The following is a 15,704-nucleotide window of genomic DNA, read 5'->3' as shown; positions in this document are numbered from 1 at the left end:
ATGATCTCATAGACACCTGATGATGACACCTGTGCGTGCTCTAGGGTTTTACATTTCCTGCATAAATAGATCAACTTTGTATCAAACCAAATTAAGAAAATAAGAAAGTTATTCAGCAAAACTCTATCTTCTTCACTTTCCTTTATGGTATCAGAGCATCAGGGATAGCTCCTTGGATGCGATGGCTATGGAGGTGTTTAAACCACCCTCTTTCAACATCACCAACTGTGTTACGGTCACTCTTACTGATCGTAACTACATCCTTTGGAAGTCGCAGTTTGAGGCGTTCCTCAACGGCCAAGGACTGCGCGGCTTCGTTACTGGTCAGAACCCTCAACCACCCGCTACCATCCCTGTTCCAAACATCAACGGCAACAACGATGAAGCTCCGCACCCTGATTACCACCGATGGTTTCAAACAGACCAAATGGTGAAATCTTGGCTCCTTGGCTCCTTCTCTGAAGACATCCTCAGTGTAGTCATAGACTGCTCAACGTCTCTGGAAGTCTGGAACTCTCTTGCTAGCCACTACAACCGCTCCACAAGCTCTCGCCTGTTTGAGCTCCAGAGAAAACTTCAAACTATGTCGAAAGCTGAGAAGCCAATGGATGAGTACCTGAAGGAAATAAAGAACATCTGTTCTTAGCTCTCCTCCATTGGTAGTCCCGTTCCAGAACGCATGAAAGTGTTTGCAGCGCTTCATGGGTTAAACAGAAACTATGAGCCTATCAAAACCACCATTGAGAGCTCTATGGATTCCTTCCCAACTCCGACCTTTGAAGAAGTTGTCCCACGTCTCACCAGCTATGATGACCGCCTTCAGAGTTACGCAAGCCAGAGCTCCGTTACTCCTCATTTGGCGTTCTATTCTAACAGAGGACGAGGCAACTCTCACCGTGGAAGAGGTCGAGGCAGAGGAAACTACTCCACGAGGGGACGAGGCTTTCATCAACATTTGTCTCCCTCCTCCAACTCCTCTGTCTCCTCCGAATCTGAAGCAAGACCGGTTTGTCAGATCTGTGGCCGCGTTGGACATCATGCTCTGAAGTGCTGGCACCGTTTTGATAACACCTATCAGATGGAGGATGTTCACAATGCGCTAGCAGCTCTTCGCATTACTGATGTTACCAACTCTACTGGTCACGAGTGGTTCCCTGACTCCGGAGCTACGTCTCACGTCACGAACTCCCCTCAACACCTGCAGTACTCTAAGGCCTACACAGGCTCTGACTCTGTCATGGTTGGCAACGGCGAGTTCCTGCCAATCACTCACACCGGCTCTGCATCTATTGCTACCACGTCAGGTACTCTTCCTCTCACTGATGTTCTAGTGTGTCCTGATATTGCGAAATCACTTATGTCAGTATCAAAGGCTACTGTGGATTACCCTTGTGCATTTGTCTTTGATTGTGATGATGTCCGTGTGTTTGATAAGGGAACCAAACAGCTACTTCTTCGAAGAAGCCGTAATAAGGGTCTCTATAAGCTGCCAGAATCTCCTCAACAGGTGTTCTTCTCCTCGCGACAAGTCTCCGCCTCAGATGAGATCTGGCATCAGCGGTTAGGACACCCCAATCCTCATGTTCTGCAGCAACTATCTGCAAACAAGTCTATCTTCATCAATAAAAGCACCAAGAGTCTCTGTGAGGCATGTCAACTTGGGAAGAGTTCTCGTTTACCTTTTGAAGCGTCCTCCTTTGTAGCAACAAGACCGCTAGAGCGTATCCATAGTGACCTCTGGGGACCATCACCGGTGTTGTCTGTGCAAGGATTTAGATATTATGTCATCTTTGTAGACCATTTCACAAGATTTTGTTGGTTTTTCCCTATGAAGAATAAATCAGATTTCTATCATACCTTTGTTAAGTTCCAAACCCTGGTTCAAAACCAATTTCAAACCACCATTAGAACCTTTCAATGCGATGGAGGAGGTGAATTCATCAGTAACTCCTTCCTCACTCTTCTTCAAACCTCTGGAATCCAACAGCATATCTCTTGTCCCTACACGCCACAACAAAACGGCTTAGTAGAGCGTAAACACAGACAAATAACGGAACTTGGTCTCTCGCTGATGTTTCACAGAAAATTACCTCAAAAGTATTGGGTAGAAGCCTTCTTCACTGCTAATTTCCTCAGCAACCTTCTACCTCACACGGCTCTTGAAGGCTCTCACAGTCCCTACGAGCTACTACATCAGAGAAAGCCGGATTACAGATCACTTAGAGTTTTTGGATGTGCTTGTTATCCAATGCTCGGAGACTATGGACATCACAAGTTTGATCCAAGATCTCTAGAATGTGTCTTTCTAGGCTACAATGAAAAATATAAAGGATACAGATGCTTACTTCCTGCTACTGGAAGAGTGTATATCTCGCGCCATGTTATCTTCGACGAGAAACATTTTCCCTTTAGCAAAGAATACTCAGAGCTGCATCCTTCTCCCAAGACTCCCTTAGCTACGGCTTGGCAGAAGAGTGTGTTGCCTGTGTCACCTGCTGTTTCGAAACCCGCTGCTCCGCCCTTCTCTCCTGCCCCTCAGCAAGAATTCACGCAAGCGCCTCTGTTCACAGCTTCAGACTTTCCACCTTTGTCCTCCACAACCGCAACTCCAGTCTCTCCGTCGTCTGTAGCCTCCTCTACTGGTTCTACTCCTTGTGTGGGACATAGTTCTGAGTGTACGTCAGGCTTAGATCCTGCTTCTATAGGCAACAGCTATGTACCTACGCAAGGCAGGACAGCATCAGTTGTAGTTCCTACACCATCAACATCTCACCCAATGATCACAAGAGCTAAGGATGGAATAGTCAAACCAAACCCGCGTTATGCATTACTTACACAGAAGGCGTCATACACTGAACCTCGAACGCTGGCTGAAGCATTAAGCCATCCTGGATGGAATGCCTCCATGAATGAAGAAATTGGCAACTGCGAAGAAACAAAAACATGGTCTCTCGTTCCCTATAAAGAGGGAACAAACGTGTTAGGGAATCGATGGGTTTATCGGGTCAAACTAAACACTGACGGCACGGTCAAGTCCCTACGCTCAAGACTAGTGGCTAAAGGGTACAATCAATCAGAAGGAGTTGATTACCTTGAGACATACAGTCCTGTGGTGCGATCTGCCACGGTTCGTATGATCCTGCATACAGCCACAGTCATGAAGTGGCACATTCGACAAATGGACGTTAAAAATGCCTTTCTCCACGGCGACTTGAATGAGACAGTTTACATGAAGCAGCCAGCCGGCTTTGTAGACAAGACCAAACCCAATCACGTGTGTCTTCTTCACAAGGCTCTCTACGGCTTGAAACAGTCTCCCCGCGCCTGGTTCGATAAATTCAGTAACTATCTCATCGAGTTTGGGTTCGTTTGCAGTTACAAAGACCCCTCTCTCTTCATCTACTCTCATGGGAAGAATGTCATCATGCTTCTTCTCTACGTTGACGATATGCTGATCACCGGAAACACCTCATCAGTCATGGAGATATTCTTGGATGCACTCAGCAAGCAATTCAAGATGAAGGACTTGGGGCAAATGCACTACTTTCTTGGCATTCAAGCGATCTTCCATGCTAATGGTCTCTTCCTCAACCAGCAGCAGTATGCTGAGGACATACTCGCTGTGGCAGCAATGTCAGACTGCAACCCTGTGGCCACACCACTCCCTACTCAGCTCAATCAAATCCCGCAACAAAAAGAGCTGTTCTCGGATCCGGAGTCTCACAGGAAAACTTCAGTACCTGACATTAACAAGACCCGACATCCAGTATTCTGTCAACTACATATGTCAGAAAATGCACGCCCCGTCTGTCTCGGATTTCAATCTGCTGAAACGAATCCTCAGATATATCAGGGGAACGACAAAACTTGGCATTAACTTCACAAGTGAAACAGATTTCGCGGTGAGAGCTTACAGTGATAGTGATTGGGGAGGCTGTTCCTCCACTGGAGGATTCTGCACCTTCCTTGGCTCCAATCTGATCTCGTGGTCATCTCTGAAGCAAAATTCAGTCTCCCGCAGCTCGACCGAAGCAGAATACAGGTCATTGTCTGAAACCGCAACAGAACTCCATTGGATTGGCTCTGTTTTGCGAGAACTCGGGATTCCCATGAAGACCACTCCGGAACTATATGGTGATAATCTATCTTCTGTGCATCTCACCGCTAATCCAGCTTTCCACAAGCGCTCGAAGCACTTTGAGATTGACTATCACTATGTGAGAGAGCGAGTAGCTCTCAAAGCACTTGTTGTTCGTCACATTCCAGCTCGCTTCCAGCTTGCTGATATCTTCACTAAGTCTCTTCCGGCGGCGGCGTTCCAAAGTCTCCGATCCAAACTTGGCGTCGTCGAACCTCCGTCGCAAAGTTTGAGGGGGGCTATAGGAACTCTACCGGCAAGTGAGCAAAACGACACGGTTTTGCCAAAACGCTTCACTGCAGAACAGAAGGGCAAGGCCATTCTGATTCCGTCTGATGATAAAGCCCAAGTTCCGCATAGGCCCAGCAAGCAGCCTGTCAAGGTTTTGTCATCATCCAGTCAACAAAGCTCTCAACGGTCGACGATCACCAAAAGCAGCGTACACAAGCCAGCTGCTACTCGTACGACTGAAGGAGCGCATATGATCGAGCTGTCAAATCCATTCTCAGCCTTAGATGATCTCATAGACACCTGATGATGACACCTGTGCGTGCTCTAGGGTTTTACATTTCCTGCATAAATAGATCAACTTTGTATCAAACCAAATTAAGAAAATAAGAAAGTTATTCAGCAAAACTCTATCTTCTTCACTTTCCTTTAGTGAATATATACTTGAAAGTGGAGCCATCAAAGGAAACCTTTTATTTTTTTGGAGACAAGAACATGGTGTACAAGCCTAAGGAAAATAGATGGGATGCGGTAGGATGGGAGATAAATTATATAGGAACGGCGATCTGTGTGATAGACAGTGCCGTGCGAAGGTTTTCGGAGGCCCGAGGCGAGTTCAAAAATATATTTTATATGATATATAATACTCAAAAGTTTTGAATTATTACATAAATGTTTTCTAAATTTTCTTCACCAAAATTTTATAAAATAAAAATTTTAAATCATGAACAAAAAGTATAAATTTGTAATATAAATACAAAGATATAAATTTTTGACTGAAATGTTGGTAGCTGTCAAAAATGCAAATCTTAGCATTTAAATTAACTATAATAAACTATATCTTGAAAATATTATATTTTCTTTATCAAATTCTCATAAATATATAAAATAAGTCTAACTCATAGCATATAAAAAAAAGACCAATGTGATCAAATATTTACAGTTTTTTAGAAGTAGAATCTTTATAGTTTTATTTAAAATATAGCAAAATTGATTACAAACATAGTTACTTTAAACAGAAATCCAATTTAAATTCAAATAAAAATAAAAATCTAACTAAGAGAATATGTTAATTACCATGTAAAAGTATTTTTTGTAATTTGGGGCCCTAAAATTTTTACAAAATTTGGGGGCTCTAGGCGAATGTCTTTTTCAAAAGCCTGTAAGCACGGCTCTGGTGATAGATAACGTAATGTACTGTTATGGAAGGAATAAAGTGATTGAATGGTATGACGACGAGGAAAACTGTTGGAAGATTTTGAAAGGTTTGGAAGAACTGCCTAAGTTACCAAGTGGTGTTACTTTGGTGAATTATGGTGGGAGGATTGCGGTTTCATGGGATACAAGAACATGTTTTAAGATGATGATTTGGTGTGCTGAGATTACTCTTGACAAACGACTCAACGAACATGAGATTTATGGGAAGGTTGAGTGGTGCGATGTTGTGCTTACTATCCCAAGGAAACTTCATCTTCACAAGAAGTTGATTGTGGCAATATCAGTTTGATGAGGCTACATGGTTATATCAGTAATGTTTAAGGATTTATTTTAGGGGTTAAGTTTGATAAAGCAGAATGCATGTGATGTTTCTCTCTATTATAAATGCTATGTTTTGGCCTCTCAGTGATATGATTTATTTATGTTTTTTTTTCTAGATTATTTCATCAGTTACATAAGCGACCGTAACATCAAAAAGACACCACGATAACATGATCAACCCATTTAACATTTCTAGAATGGGTTAGAAAATTGACCATTCGTGTTTGCGTTTTCGAATAGTCAGACACAACACACAATCGCTAATCAAGTGTGAAAAGAAGTAGAGAGAAGTTCAAAGAATTGAAAGCAGCTTGGATCGAGCAAGTTCTTACTTCTTAGGTGACTTTCTCTTTGATTTTAGACTCAAGTTTTGTTCAAGTTTTAAGCTCCCTTTTCTACATGAACAAAAAAGGCTAACCATTCGTTAGGAAGATACCGCGCATTTTTGAGGCGAGATCTTAACTGTTAATCGAGACCGTTAAATTTCCATGACGGAAACGATTCCATTCCTTCCCTTCCTCCTCCCGCCAGAAGCAACCCCGTTGGACTTTAATTTGTGATCCGTCAGATTGACCCTGCCTGATGAGGTCAGAGCCCGTGCTAAACAGGTCACTCAGGACCAGCGTCGACTGAGGGAAGGTAAAACACACCTCTTTACCATTAATTAAACTTTTCACTCTTATACGTCTCTTGCCATCAACTTAAATTCTCTGAAGGGATATAATACCATCTAGTTACCAATTTGGTTTGAAAAACTTAAGTCTCATGTTCCTTTACTCTCATTCACAAGCTACCAAATCTGAGAACTTATGTTCACAGTTTTTAAACAAAATATAAAGGTTTCTTTCCTCGGAATCTTTCCTTAACCTGGCTCTTTTGTGTTAAAAAAAAAACAAATTGCAGATGAACAAGAAACTGCAGCAGCTGAAAGGAACGAAGAAGAAGCGGTTGCAAGCCACCAAGGTGAGCGTGGAAGGTCGGGGGGTACGATCACGTACTTGTAGAGGAGAGTTTGCAACCAGAGCATTGACTTTAAGATTGGAACTGCCTCTTCTGTCATGTAATCTTCAGTTTTGTTTGGATCCCAATGTACTCTGCTGCTATAAATGAGTTGCTCGAGTCTCTAATGTAATGACAAGTGAAAGAGGCACTAGGTTCCTCTTGAGAGCAGAATATATACAAACCATTTATTAGATTAAGACATGTAGCATCATAGTCAGATATGTTAATGCCGGCCATGTATCTTCTTCTAATTTAAATCTTCAAGCTACAAAAACTCAGTAAGAAAAAGAGAAGAAGAACAACAAAAATATCTATAGATTCTACTCCCTAAAGATCTCTCATCTACTGACTCCAAATCTTGAAGCTGCAAAAACATATGAACCCACAAGGCAGACAAGAACAGCAAGAACCAAAGAGAAGAGCTGAAAGTTTGCCAGAAACTCTCCAGAGACAACGGAATCAACTGATCTGCAGACGACAGAGTTCTCTTTCAAACCGCAGCCTTGAGGCATCATAGGGCCATAGAGAGTGAAAGCCGTCTGATAAAACCAAAGTCCTTGAAGAGTCATTGCAATGCCATTGCACAGATCCACTGGGAAGCTGGTCGGGCAGATAGCTCCCGCGATTGAGGAGATGACGCAGAGACCGATGAGAAAAACGAGGAGGAGGTGGTAATAACCTTCAAGACCTTTGTGGCTTGTGGAGTGGAAGAAGAAGAGAAGACCTTCTGCTGTAAAAGCTGTTGCAGCAATTAGGCATAGAGCTTCTTGTGGCAGAGGAAGCAACCTAAGAGAAATAAGAAAAACATCATGATAGATCTATAAACATGAATGGTAATCATTACACGAACATGGTACCTCGTTTTCTCGGAGAGCAAAGCGATGAGGCCGAGGATGAAGAACATGAGAAGCATCCCTGAGTGCTCGAAGTCGTTCATGTGTGAAGGATTCAGTACACCATTGACAAAGAACTTGAGATGAGTAGAGTAGAAGAACTCGATGCACAAGTCAATGAACGAGCCAATGGTGACAACGTAGAGCTCCAAGTACTTGAAAGCAGGGACAGGGTGCCAAACTCGAACACGAAATGAGTTGGGGTTGGATATGAATCGAACCACAGAGCTCCAAATGTGCCATACTCCAACCACAAGGAACAATGTACCTGGCAAAGCATGGCCTTTGAAAGAACCCATCTTCCTGAAGAAGAGAAAGTAACTAAAGATCAGTTTCATGTAAAGCTTAAGAGATTCATAGTTTACTCGAGAGCTAACAAGGGCAGAGATTTAAAACGAGGAATATAATAAGAACCTCTGAGAAATAGCAGATCAAGGGTTCTTCTTCGTTTTGTGGAGATTTGGATCAGAGAGAGAGATAGAACAAAGTCGGTCAACGTTTGAAGCTACCGAGAAGAACTTTGGATCAGATGAAGAGAGAACACGTTTAGAAACAGAACAATAAAAATAGAAACTTTGGATCAGATGAAGGAAGGAAAAATATAAACTTTTTCCCAGTAAGAAAAAAAATGGATCGAAACGGAAAACAAATGAAATCTTCTCGAAAAGGGTCGCGTAAAAATAAGAACTTTTGCGTTTTTTTCTTTGAGAATTGAAAAAAGATGAGCAATAATAAGACAATCATAGAGGAAACGTTAATAAAAAAAAACATTCATCATCTCTCACAAGTCACAAGTCACAACTCACAACTCACAACTCACATGGGAGAGAATCTGATCTTTGTTTGATCGGAAAACGGTAGTAAAGAAGACGTGGGTTTAACAAAGACGTTTTATTATGGTCGGAAGAGACAATCAGTCGGTTACAAGAGAGGTAAGAAAGTGCGACAGAGAAGAAGCCGGTAACTCGGGGAGCTACCGGAAAAGTACAAACAACGGCAAGATGGAGCAAAGGTGAAAACCCTAATCTAGCCGCCAAGTGTTAGTCAGATGATTTCGGATTCTCTTCTCGTTCCCCTTCCTTCTCCTTATATAGTCCTCTGATGTGTCGTTCTTGACCTAATTTAGGTCGTCTTCGTGGCCTTCCTTATTGGGCCGAGAGGCCCGCGTTCATCCGAGCGGTCGCCGAGCTGGGTGCCTCTTAGTCGAAGTCGCTCGGCTCGAGATACTGTAGAAGCGAGCCGAGAGACTGACCTTTTAAGCTGACTACCCAAGCCATCACTTTCCCTGGTCCGGGCCGGACCTTTTATTCCTTGGGCCTTGTGGGATGATTAAATCCATCCCCTACAGTAAGTCCCCCCGGTCCATCAGTGAGCGAAGAGTCGCCTAGCTCATGATGGATTCTGGAACTCGAGGGTTCAAAGGAATAGAAGTCCTGTCGGGAGATTGAAGTGATGGGTCGATGGATCGCGGGAAAGGCCGCGGTAATGCCTTCTCTCGGAGTCGTTGAGTCGCAGGCTCCCAGATTTTGATCGGCAAATCTTAATTAATTTATCGGTTTAGCCGATTTTAGGATAACCGTAGGTAAATTAAGATGAGAAGCCGGAAAGTCGCGGGAGTCGTTGGGGTCTTTGGGGGAAATTCGAGGCCCATTTAGGCCCATTTAGGCTTAATCATGACATCTCGAATCTTTCCCCCTTTTACCCCTCATGAGTGCATGGAGAAGTCGAAACGCCGCGAGGGTCCGCTGGGTTTTTAGGGGGAATTCCGAGGCCTATTTAGGCCCGAATAGACCTAATGATGACGCCTCGAATTCCTCCCTCTCTTCTCCTTATAAATACGCGGACTCCCCTTCATTTCTTTAAGTTTCCTCCGCGATCAAAGGTACTTTCTCTCTCCTTCCTTTATCTCTCTAAGTGTTATAGTCTTCGTTCGACGTGATCTTCGCCGTCTTGCTTCACCATGTCGTCGGTTCAGAGATTTTCGAGGCAACAGAAAGGAAAGTCGGTTGCGGCGACGTCGACGCCGGCAAAGGATCCCGACGGAGGTCGTATCGGGGATCTCGAGTCTATCCACCATGCGGCGATGATGGACACTGTCGGTCTATCTCGTTCCCAGAGGCTTCTGGTCGCAGATGCTACGAGGCTTGCGAGGGAAGGGAATGAGAACGTCGCTGTGAGAGACGCGACGGAATGCGCGAGAGACGGGCAGAGCGGGGCGATGCCTGTCGACTCGGTTACTTTGAGAGCTCGCCCTATGGAGGATGATCCTTCTGGAAATGACGACCCTGAAGCTGAGTTAGTCCCGACGACCTTCTATCCCGACGGGATTTTCGAGGAGCTTCCGCGGCTTCTGCCTGACCTACTTCGTCCTGCCTTCGTGGCTGGTCAAGATTGGGAGGGCGTAGAAGAGACCAAATCGACCCCGAGGAGTGTGAAGAAGGTTCTTCGGGCTAAGGGCGCTACAGGCGTAACCTTCCTTATCCCTACGAAGGAGCAGAGACCTTGGTCGCCTCCGATTGGATATCAGACAGTATACGAATCCTACTTCCAGGGGGACACTCGCTGTTGGTTCCCGATCCCGCGACTAATCACCGCGTACGCTAGGCGGCGAGACATCGCGATTAGCCAATTGTTGAATGGCTCGCTGCGACTGGCCGTCACCTTATCGGTTTTAGCGGAGCAGATCGACATGCCGATGAGCGTCAGGTCTTTCGAGGAGATGACCTCGATAACCGACATGAAGGATGGAACCTACTCGGTGAAGATGCGACCTAACTGTAACGTATGCGCCGGCCATCCGAACAAGACGCAGAATTGGCAGCGTTCTTATTTCTCTCTCAAATCCGACGACTCGGCTTTCGAGGAGCCTCCTCAGGAGGACTATCGGGTTCTTTGGAACCGTTCTTGTGGTAGAGTATCTTGTCGCGAACTACGTTTGACTTTGTTGTTCTTAATGAGACTCTCTTTTCCTTTTGTTCGCAGTTGGCCATCCTACGTCTCCTGTCTATCCCGAGGATTTCCTGAAGAGCGTTCAAGCCGTCGCTTTACTCAGAATCTACCGTTGGTCTGAGATCACCGTCGAGAAAACCTACGAGCTTAAAGACCGGATTGCTCGAAGTGCGTTCTCTCGCCGTTTTTGGTATTCTTTTGGCCGTATGGTTTATTTATCGCGTGCTGACCTTTCTGCCTTGTGTTTTCAGGGGGGTGGAGATCTGATCTTCCGACAGCTCTTCCTATTCGCAAGAAGAGACTAGAAATTTTTCCGAGGGATATCCAGAAGCAAGTCACCGAGGCAAAGAGAATGGGAACCCTTCCTGACTTAAGCGCGATACTAGCTGCCCAACTGGGGCTGACTAGCGGGGGCGGACCCTCGACGGCTGTTCCTCGCGCCGGCGAGGTTCCCCCTTCCGATGCTGCAAATACGGGGAAGGGTAGGAAGAGGAAGAGGGGTAACTCGGAAGTTGAGGGGAGTACTGAGGAGGCGAGCGATGTTCCCCCTTCTGGTGAACCTCAGAAGAAGAAGAAGAGGAAGAAGACCAAGAGGTCTGTCGAGGCTCGGTCAGAGGATCCGAGGAGCCAACTGGAGCTGAGGAAGAAGAGGAGGAAGAAACTCATCCCGAAGAGGAAGTTTCTGAGGCTGAAGTCTCGAGAGAGCAGGATGATGCGGGGGAAGCTGATGGATCTGAGGCTTCTCTTAATGCCGCCCTCCCGGACGGTTCCGAGGAAGATAGCGGAGAGTCGCCGCTTTTGATGAGGAGGCACAACGACGAGATCGACGATGAAGTACGATCTCCTACTTTGGCGTTTCCTCGCGAGGAAACTCCAGTTCTTACTGGGGAGGGGGCCGTTCAGATCGGCACGTCTTCTCGCGGCTCCGCCATCCTAAGGAGGGTTCCCGGGGCTAACTTTCCAGACAAGGTCTCCTTTCACTACGAGGGGCCGGCCCCTCTGGCGTATGTTCCCGAGAAGTGCGGAGAGTTCCTTCGCCAACTCAGGGGGAGGGCGAAGCCTCTACCTGCCGTGAAGGACCTCATATTCGGGAATGAATATGAGGAAGCTGCGAGGGCGAAGCTGCTGGTAAACATTTCGATCTCTTTTTTTTTTTTGGTCTCATCACTTGGCTCTTTCTTACGATTTTCATCTCCTCGTCCGTTTTAGGGGGATAGCGCGATGAACGTCGTGATCGACAAATACGACACTGCCCTGAAAGGAGTTTCGAGTGAACTTGAGCTGGCCAAGAAGGAGCATGCGGAGAAAGAGGAAGCTTCTGCTCGTCGGCTCAATACATCGAAGGCTAACGTCGAGAGACTCAACGGGATGGTTACTCGCGCGATTGCTCGAAGAAATGCGCTCAAAGCCGATTTGGATGCATCTCGCGGCGTTATTCATGAGCTCGAGCAGAGAAACGCCGAGCTTGAGGGCGAGAAGGCTTCGCTCGCTGCATCTCACGAAAGAGAGATGAAGCGCCTTAGAGACTCCAGGATCTTGGAAGTGACGAAGGAGAGGGGAAGAGTCGAGGCTGAGATGACTGCTAAGGCCAACCGTCGCTTCGCTAAGATTCGCTCTCGAGAAGAAAGGCGAAATCTTTACGACAAGGCCCGGTTGCTTCATAGCCAAGCCTTCGGGACCAGGAAGTGCCTTGAGGCCTTGAAAAGGGCCGGGAGCGACATCTTGCAAGCCACGATCGATCTGTTCGCGGAGCAGGAGAAGAAGTACGAGCAGGAGGCCGAGGAGCTCAAGGTTGGCGAGATACCCGAGGAAGATCTCGCACTTTCTCCTCTTGTACTAGATTCTCAATTTGTGGATGCTCGGATTTTGGCGAGTCTCGACCCCTATGGATCCAACGCCGGCCTGATCGACTCCGAAACCGTAGCGAATCTTCTCGCTCCGCCTTCTCATCCGATCGAAGAACGTCGCGATGACCCGACGCCCTTTGTTGAAGGTTCTACGGCTGCGTTTGAGGGGGAGACGCCTAATCGAGGGACCAACGCTGCTGAAGATGGAGCTCCCGTCCTTGTGCTCTCGGATACTTCGGCCGAGGGATCTCATCGAGTCAATGAGGAGGTTGTTGCTCGTGAGTCGAGTGTCCGGGCTTCAGAGTTATCTGCCCTTAACGATCGCGAGAGCGACCGAGAGGATTAGCTTTACTTGTTTGTTGTATCTTTCGAGTCATATATGACTCATTGTTGTAGTTTGTCGAAACTCTGCCTTTGAGGCTTTTATTTTGTTGTTTTGTTTGCAATCTCGACCTCTTTTAGTCGCTTGAACTGATTTACTTAACTTAGATTTGTCTATCAAAATCGTGATTTCTCAAGATTTGAAGTGACTCTGTTCGTTCGGTGTAAATGCTGTTCGAGACATCGAATCGTTATAATTTAAGCTCATTATGACTTTGTCTCGGTCGATCTCTTTGAGTCGCGATTGTTTGCCGCTTTGAGTTTTAATCGTTAATTAAGAATTTTCGACTTTGACGGTTCCAAGTCGATCCTATCGTAATTTTCAAGCGTTTGGTTGGCCAGACCTTACTTAGTTAATTATAGGATGAATTGGAGTCATTGTCTCGGCCGTGTTGGTTTAGGTCGCAACGCGGTCGACTCCCGTGAATATGTGTCTGATCAGGACGTATTCAACGTGGGATGCGAGTGCCGATACATTTGTTCGAGGAGCCGGGGCGTACTCGTGTAGGCATCGCTTAAGTGATCGTCTGCTTCGGAGATCGATCTTCGGGGAGGGGTTTGTTTTTTTTATTTTTATTTCGGCTGGACCCTTTTTCTTTGGGCTGCCTACGTATCCCTTTACGTGAATCAAGCCATTCGTAGTTCTTAGATTGCGAGTAAAAGTGGCCTTTGGGACGCATTTACTCGATTCTTTTTTTTGCGAGTAAAAGTGGCCTTTGGGGCGCATTTACTCGATTCTTTTTTTTTTTTTTTTTTTTTTTTGCGAGTAAAAGTGGCCTTTGGGGCGCATTTACTCGTTTCCTAGATTGCGAGTAAAAGTGGCCTTTGGGACCATTTACTCGGGTTGGTGTTTGCCTTGATTAAGGATGGAAGAGGCGGAGATGTTTGGAGTTCCAGGCTCTCGGTACTGCTTCGCCTGTTGAAGTCTCGAGGCGGTATACTCCTGGCTTGATGACTTCGACTATCTTGTATGGTCCTTCCCAGTTGGCTCCGAGCTTGCCGGCTTTCCACTCCTTAGTGTTTTCGAAGACCTTTCTTAAGACAAGGTTGCCCATTTTGAGAGGGCGCGACTTGACCTTTTTGTTGTAATAGCTCTCGATTTGATGTTGGTAATTCTGGATACGGAGTAACGCTTGGTCGCGCTTTTCCTCGATGTCGTCGAGGGCGTCGAGGAGCATGTCGCGGTTGAGTTCGGCGTTCTGTGGCATTCGCGATCGGCGCAGACTCGTCACGTTCACTTCTGCGGGAGCTATTGCCTCGACGCCGTAGGCCATTGAGAAGGGTGTAGTCTTTGTCGCTCCGCGAGGAGTGGTTCTGTGGGACCACAGGACACCATCAAGTTCGTCTGCCCAGCAACCTTTCTTTAAGTCGAGTCGTTTCTTCAGACCGTCTATGATGGTCTTGTTCGTCGATTCGGCTTGACCATTACTTTGCGGGTTTCTCGGCGTCGACATGTTGAGTCGGATGCGCCATCTGTCGCAGAAGCCCTTGAAATGATGCGAGATGAATTGCGAACCGTTGTCCGTGATTATCTCGTATGGGAGCCCGTGTCGGCAGATTATGTTTTTCCAGACGAAGTTTTGTACCTCCTTGTCGGTTATGCTGGCATAGGCTTCGGCTTCAACCCATTTTGTGAAGTAATCAGTGAGGACCAGGATGAACTTCTTTTGCCGAGATGCCGGCATCGGACCAATGATGTCCATTCCCCATCGCATAAATGGGTATGGAGCAGTCAAGGTGTGGAGAAACTCCGTTGGGCTGTGTATGGTTTTGGCGTGGCGCTGGCACTTATCGCATTTGCGCGCGTATGTCTCGCAGTCGGCGTTCATGGTTGGCCAGTAGAATCCGAGGTTTTTAAATTTTAGTGCGAGAGCTCGCCCGCCTGAATGGTTGCCGGCTGCTCCTTCGTGTGTTTCGGCCATGACGAGTCTCGTTTCTTCGCCGGCGATACATTTGAGTAGTACCTTTGTTGCAGTCCATCGGTTAGTTCCCCATCCATGACGACGTAGTGTGTGCTGCGTCGTTTCAGTCGCCGGGCGTCCCATTTCTCGACGGGCAGTAAACCTTCCGCGAGGTAATCGATGAGTTCCTTGCGCCAATCTATTGGTGATCATCTTGCGAGGGAGACTCCGCTTCGTCGATGTCCATTGCGTCGTTGATCACTGCTATTATCGCTTCCTGTTCTGCCTTCGTGTCGATGCTTGGTTTCTCGATTTTGTGGATCGGGATTGTCCTTTTGACTTGGTCGTGTAGCTTGCTCCCCAGAGCGGCGAGGGCGTCGGCACAAACATTTTCTCCGCGAGGAACCTTCGTGAGTTCGAAGAACTCGAAGTCTCGCGTAAGGTCCTGGACGAGTTTGAGGTAGGCGTCCATCCTTTCGTTGCGGACGTCGTAATCACCGAGGTATTGGCTTACGACGAGTTGAGAGTCGCAGTAAGCGCTGATTCGTTTGGCTTTCACCGCCTTGGCGAGACGGAGCCCCGCGATGAGGGATTCGTACTTGGCTTCGTTGTTTGATGCCGCAAAACCGAAACTGAATGACTGCCGAATGAGTTTTCCTGTTGGTGATTGCAATTGCACTCCTGCTCCTGATCCTTTACTCGTGGATGAACCGTCGACGTGGAGGATCCAGTTTACACTTGGTAGGATGAGGTCTTGCTCCAGCTCGGCGTCAACTCGATCAAGAAGTCTCAAGGACTTGTGACTTGCTGCTGTGCGATTCTTTAA

The 15,704-nt window shown here is 46.5% G+C and overlaps 1 protein-coding gene across 2 annotated transcripts; it reads right to left on the bottom strand.

The window, feature by feature from the left end:
* Positions 1 to 7,078: 7,078 nt before the first annotated feature.
* LOC111200270 (transmembrane protein 45B-like) lies at positions 7,079 to 8,586 on the bottom strand. 2 transcript variants are annotated; one of them, XM_022690911.2, is made up of 3 exons: positions 8,215 to 8,586; positions 7,765 to 8,099; positions 7,079 to 7,693 (listed from the first exon to the last, which is right to left on the bottom strand). In XM_022690911.2, the coding sequence occupies exons 2-3, from the start codon at positions 8,097 to 8,099 to the stop codon at positions 7,246 to 7,248; spliced, it is 783 nt and encodes a 260-aa protein (XP_022546632.1). In that variant the 5' UTR covers positions 8,215 to 8,586; the 3' UTR covers positions 7,079 to 7,245. The 2 variants fall into 2 exon arrangements, with proteins under 2 accessions (XP_022546632.1, XP_022546631.1); XM_022690910.2 differs by having other exon boundaries at positions 7,765 to 8,103; positions 8,215 to 8,584.
* Between the last annotated feature and the right edge of the window lie 7,118 nt (positions 8,587 to 15,704).

This window comes from Brassica napus, chromosome A5 (assembly GCF_020379485.1).
Source record: "Brassica napus cultivar Da-Ae chromosome A5, Da-Ae, whole genome shotgun sequence".
NCBI lineage: Eukaryota > Viridiplantae > Streptophyta > Magnoliopsida > Brassicales > Brassicaceae > Brassica > Brassica napus.
This window is presented reverse-complemented; position numbering and strand designations above follow the sequence as displayed.

Bases quoted from the DNA above. Each gene is read 5' to 3' on its own strand.
- LOC111200270 (XM_022690911.2), bottom strand. From the start codon at position 8,099: ATGGGTTCTTTCAAAGGCCATGCTTTGCCAGGTACATTGTTCCTTGTG. The intron at 7,694-7,764 runs GTACCATGTTCG...TATTTCTCTTAG, and splicing joins TTGCTCTCCGAGAAAACGAG to GTTGCTTCCTCTGCCACAAG.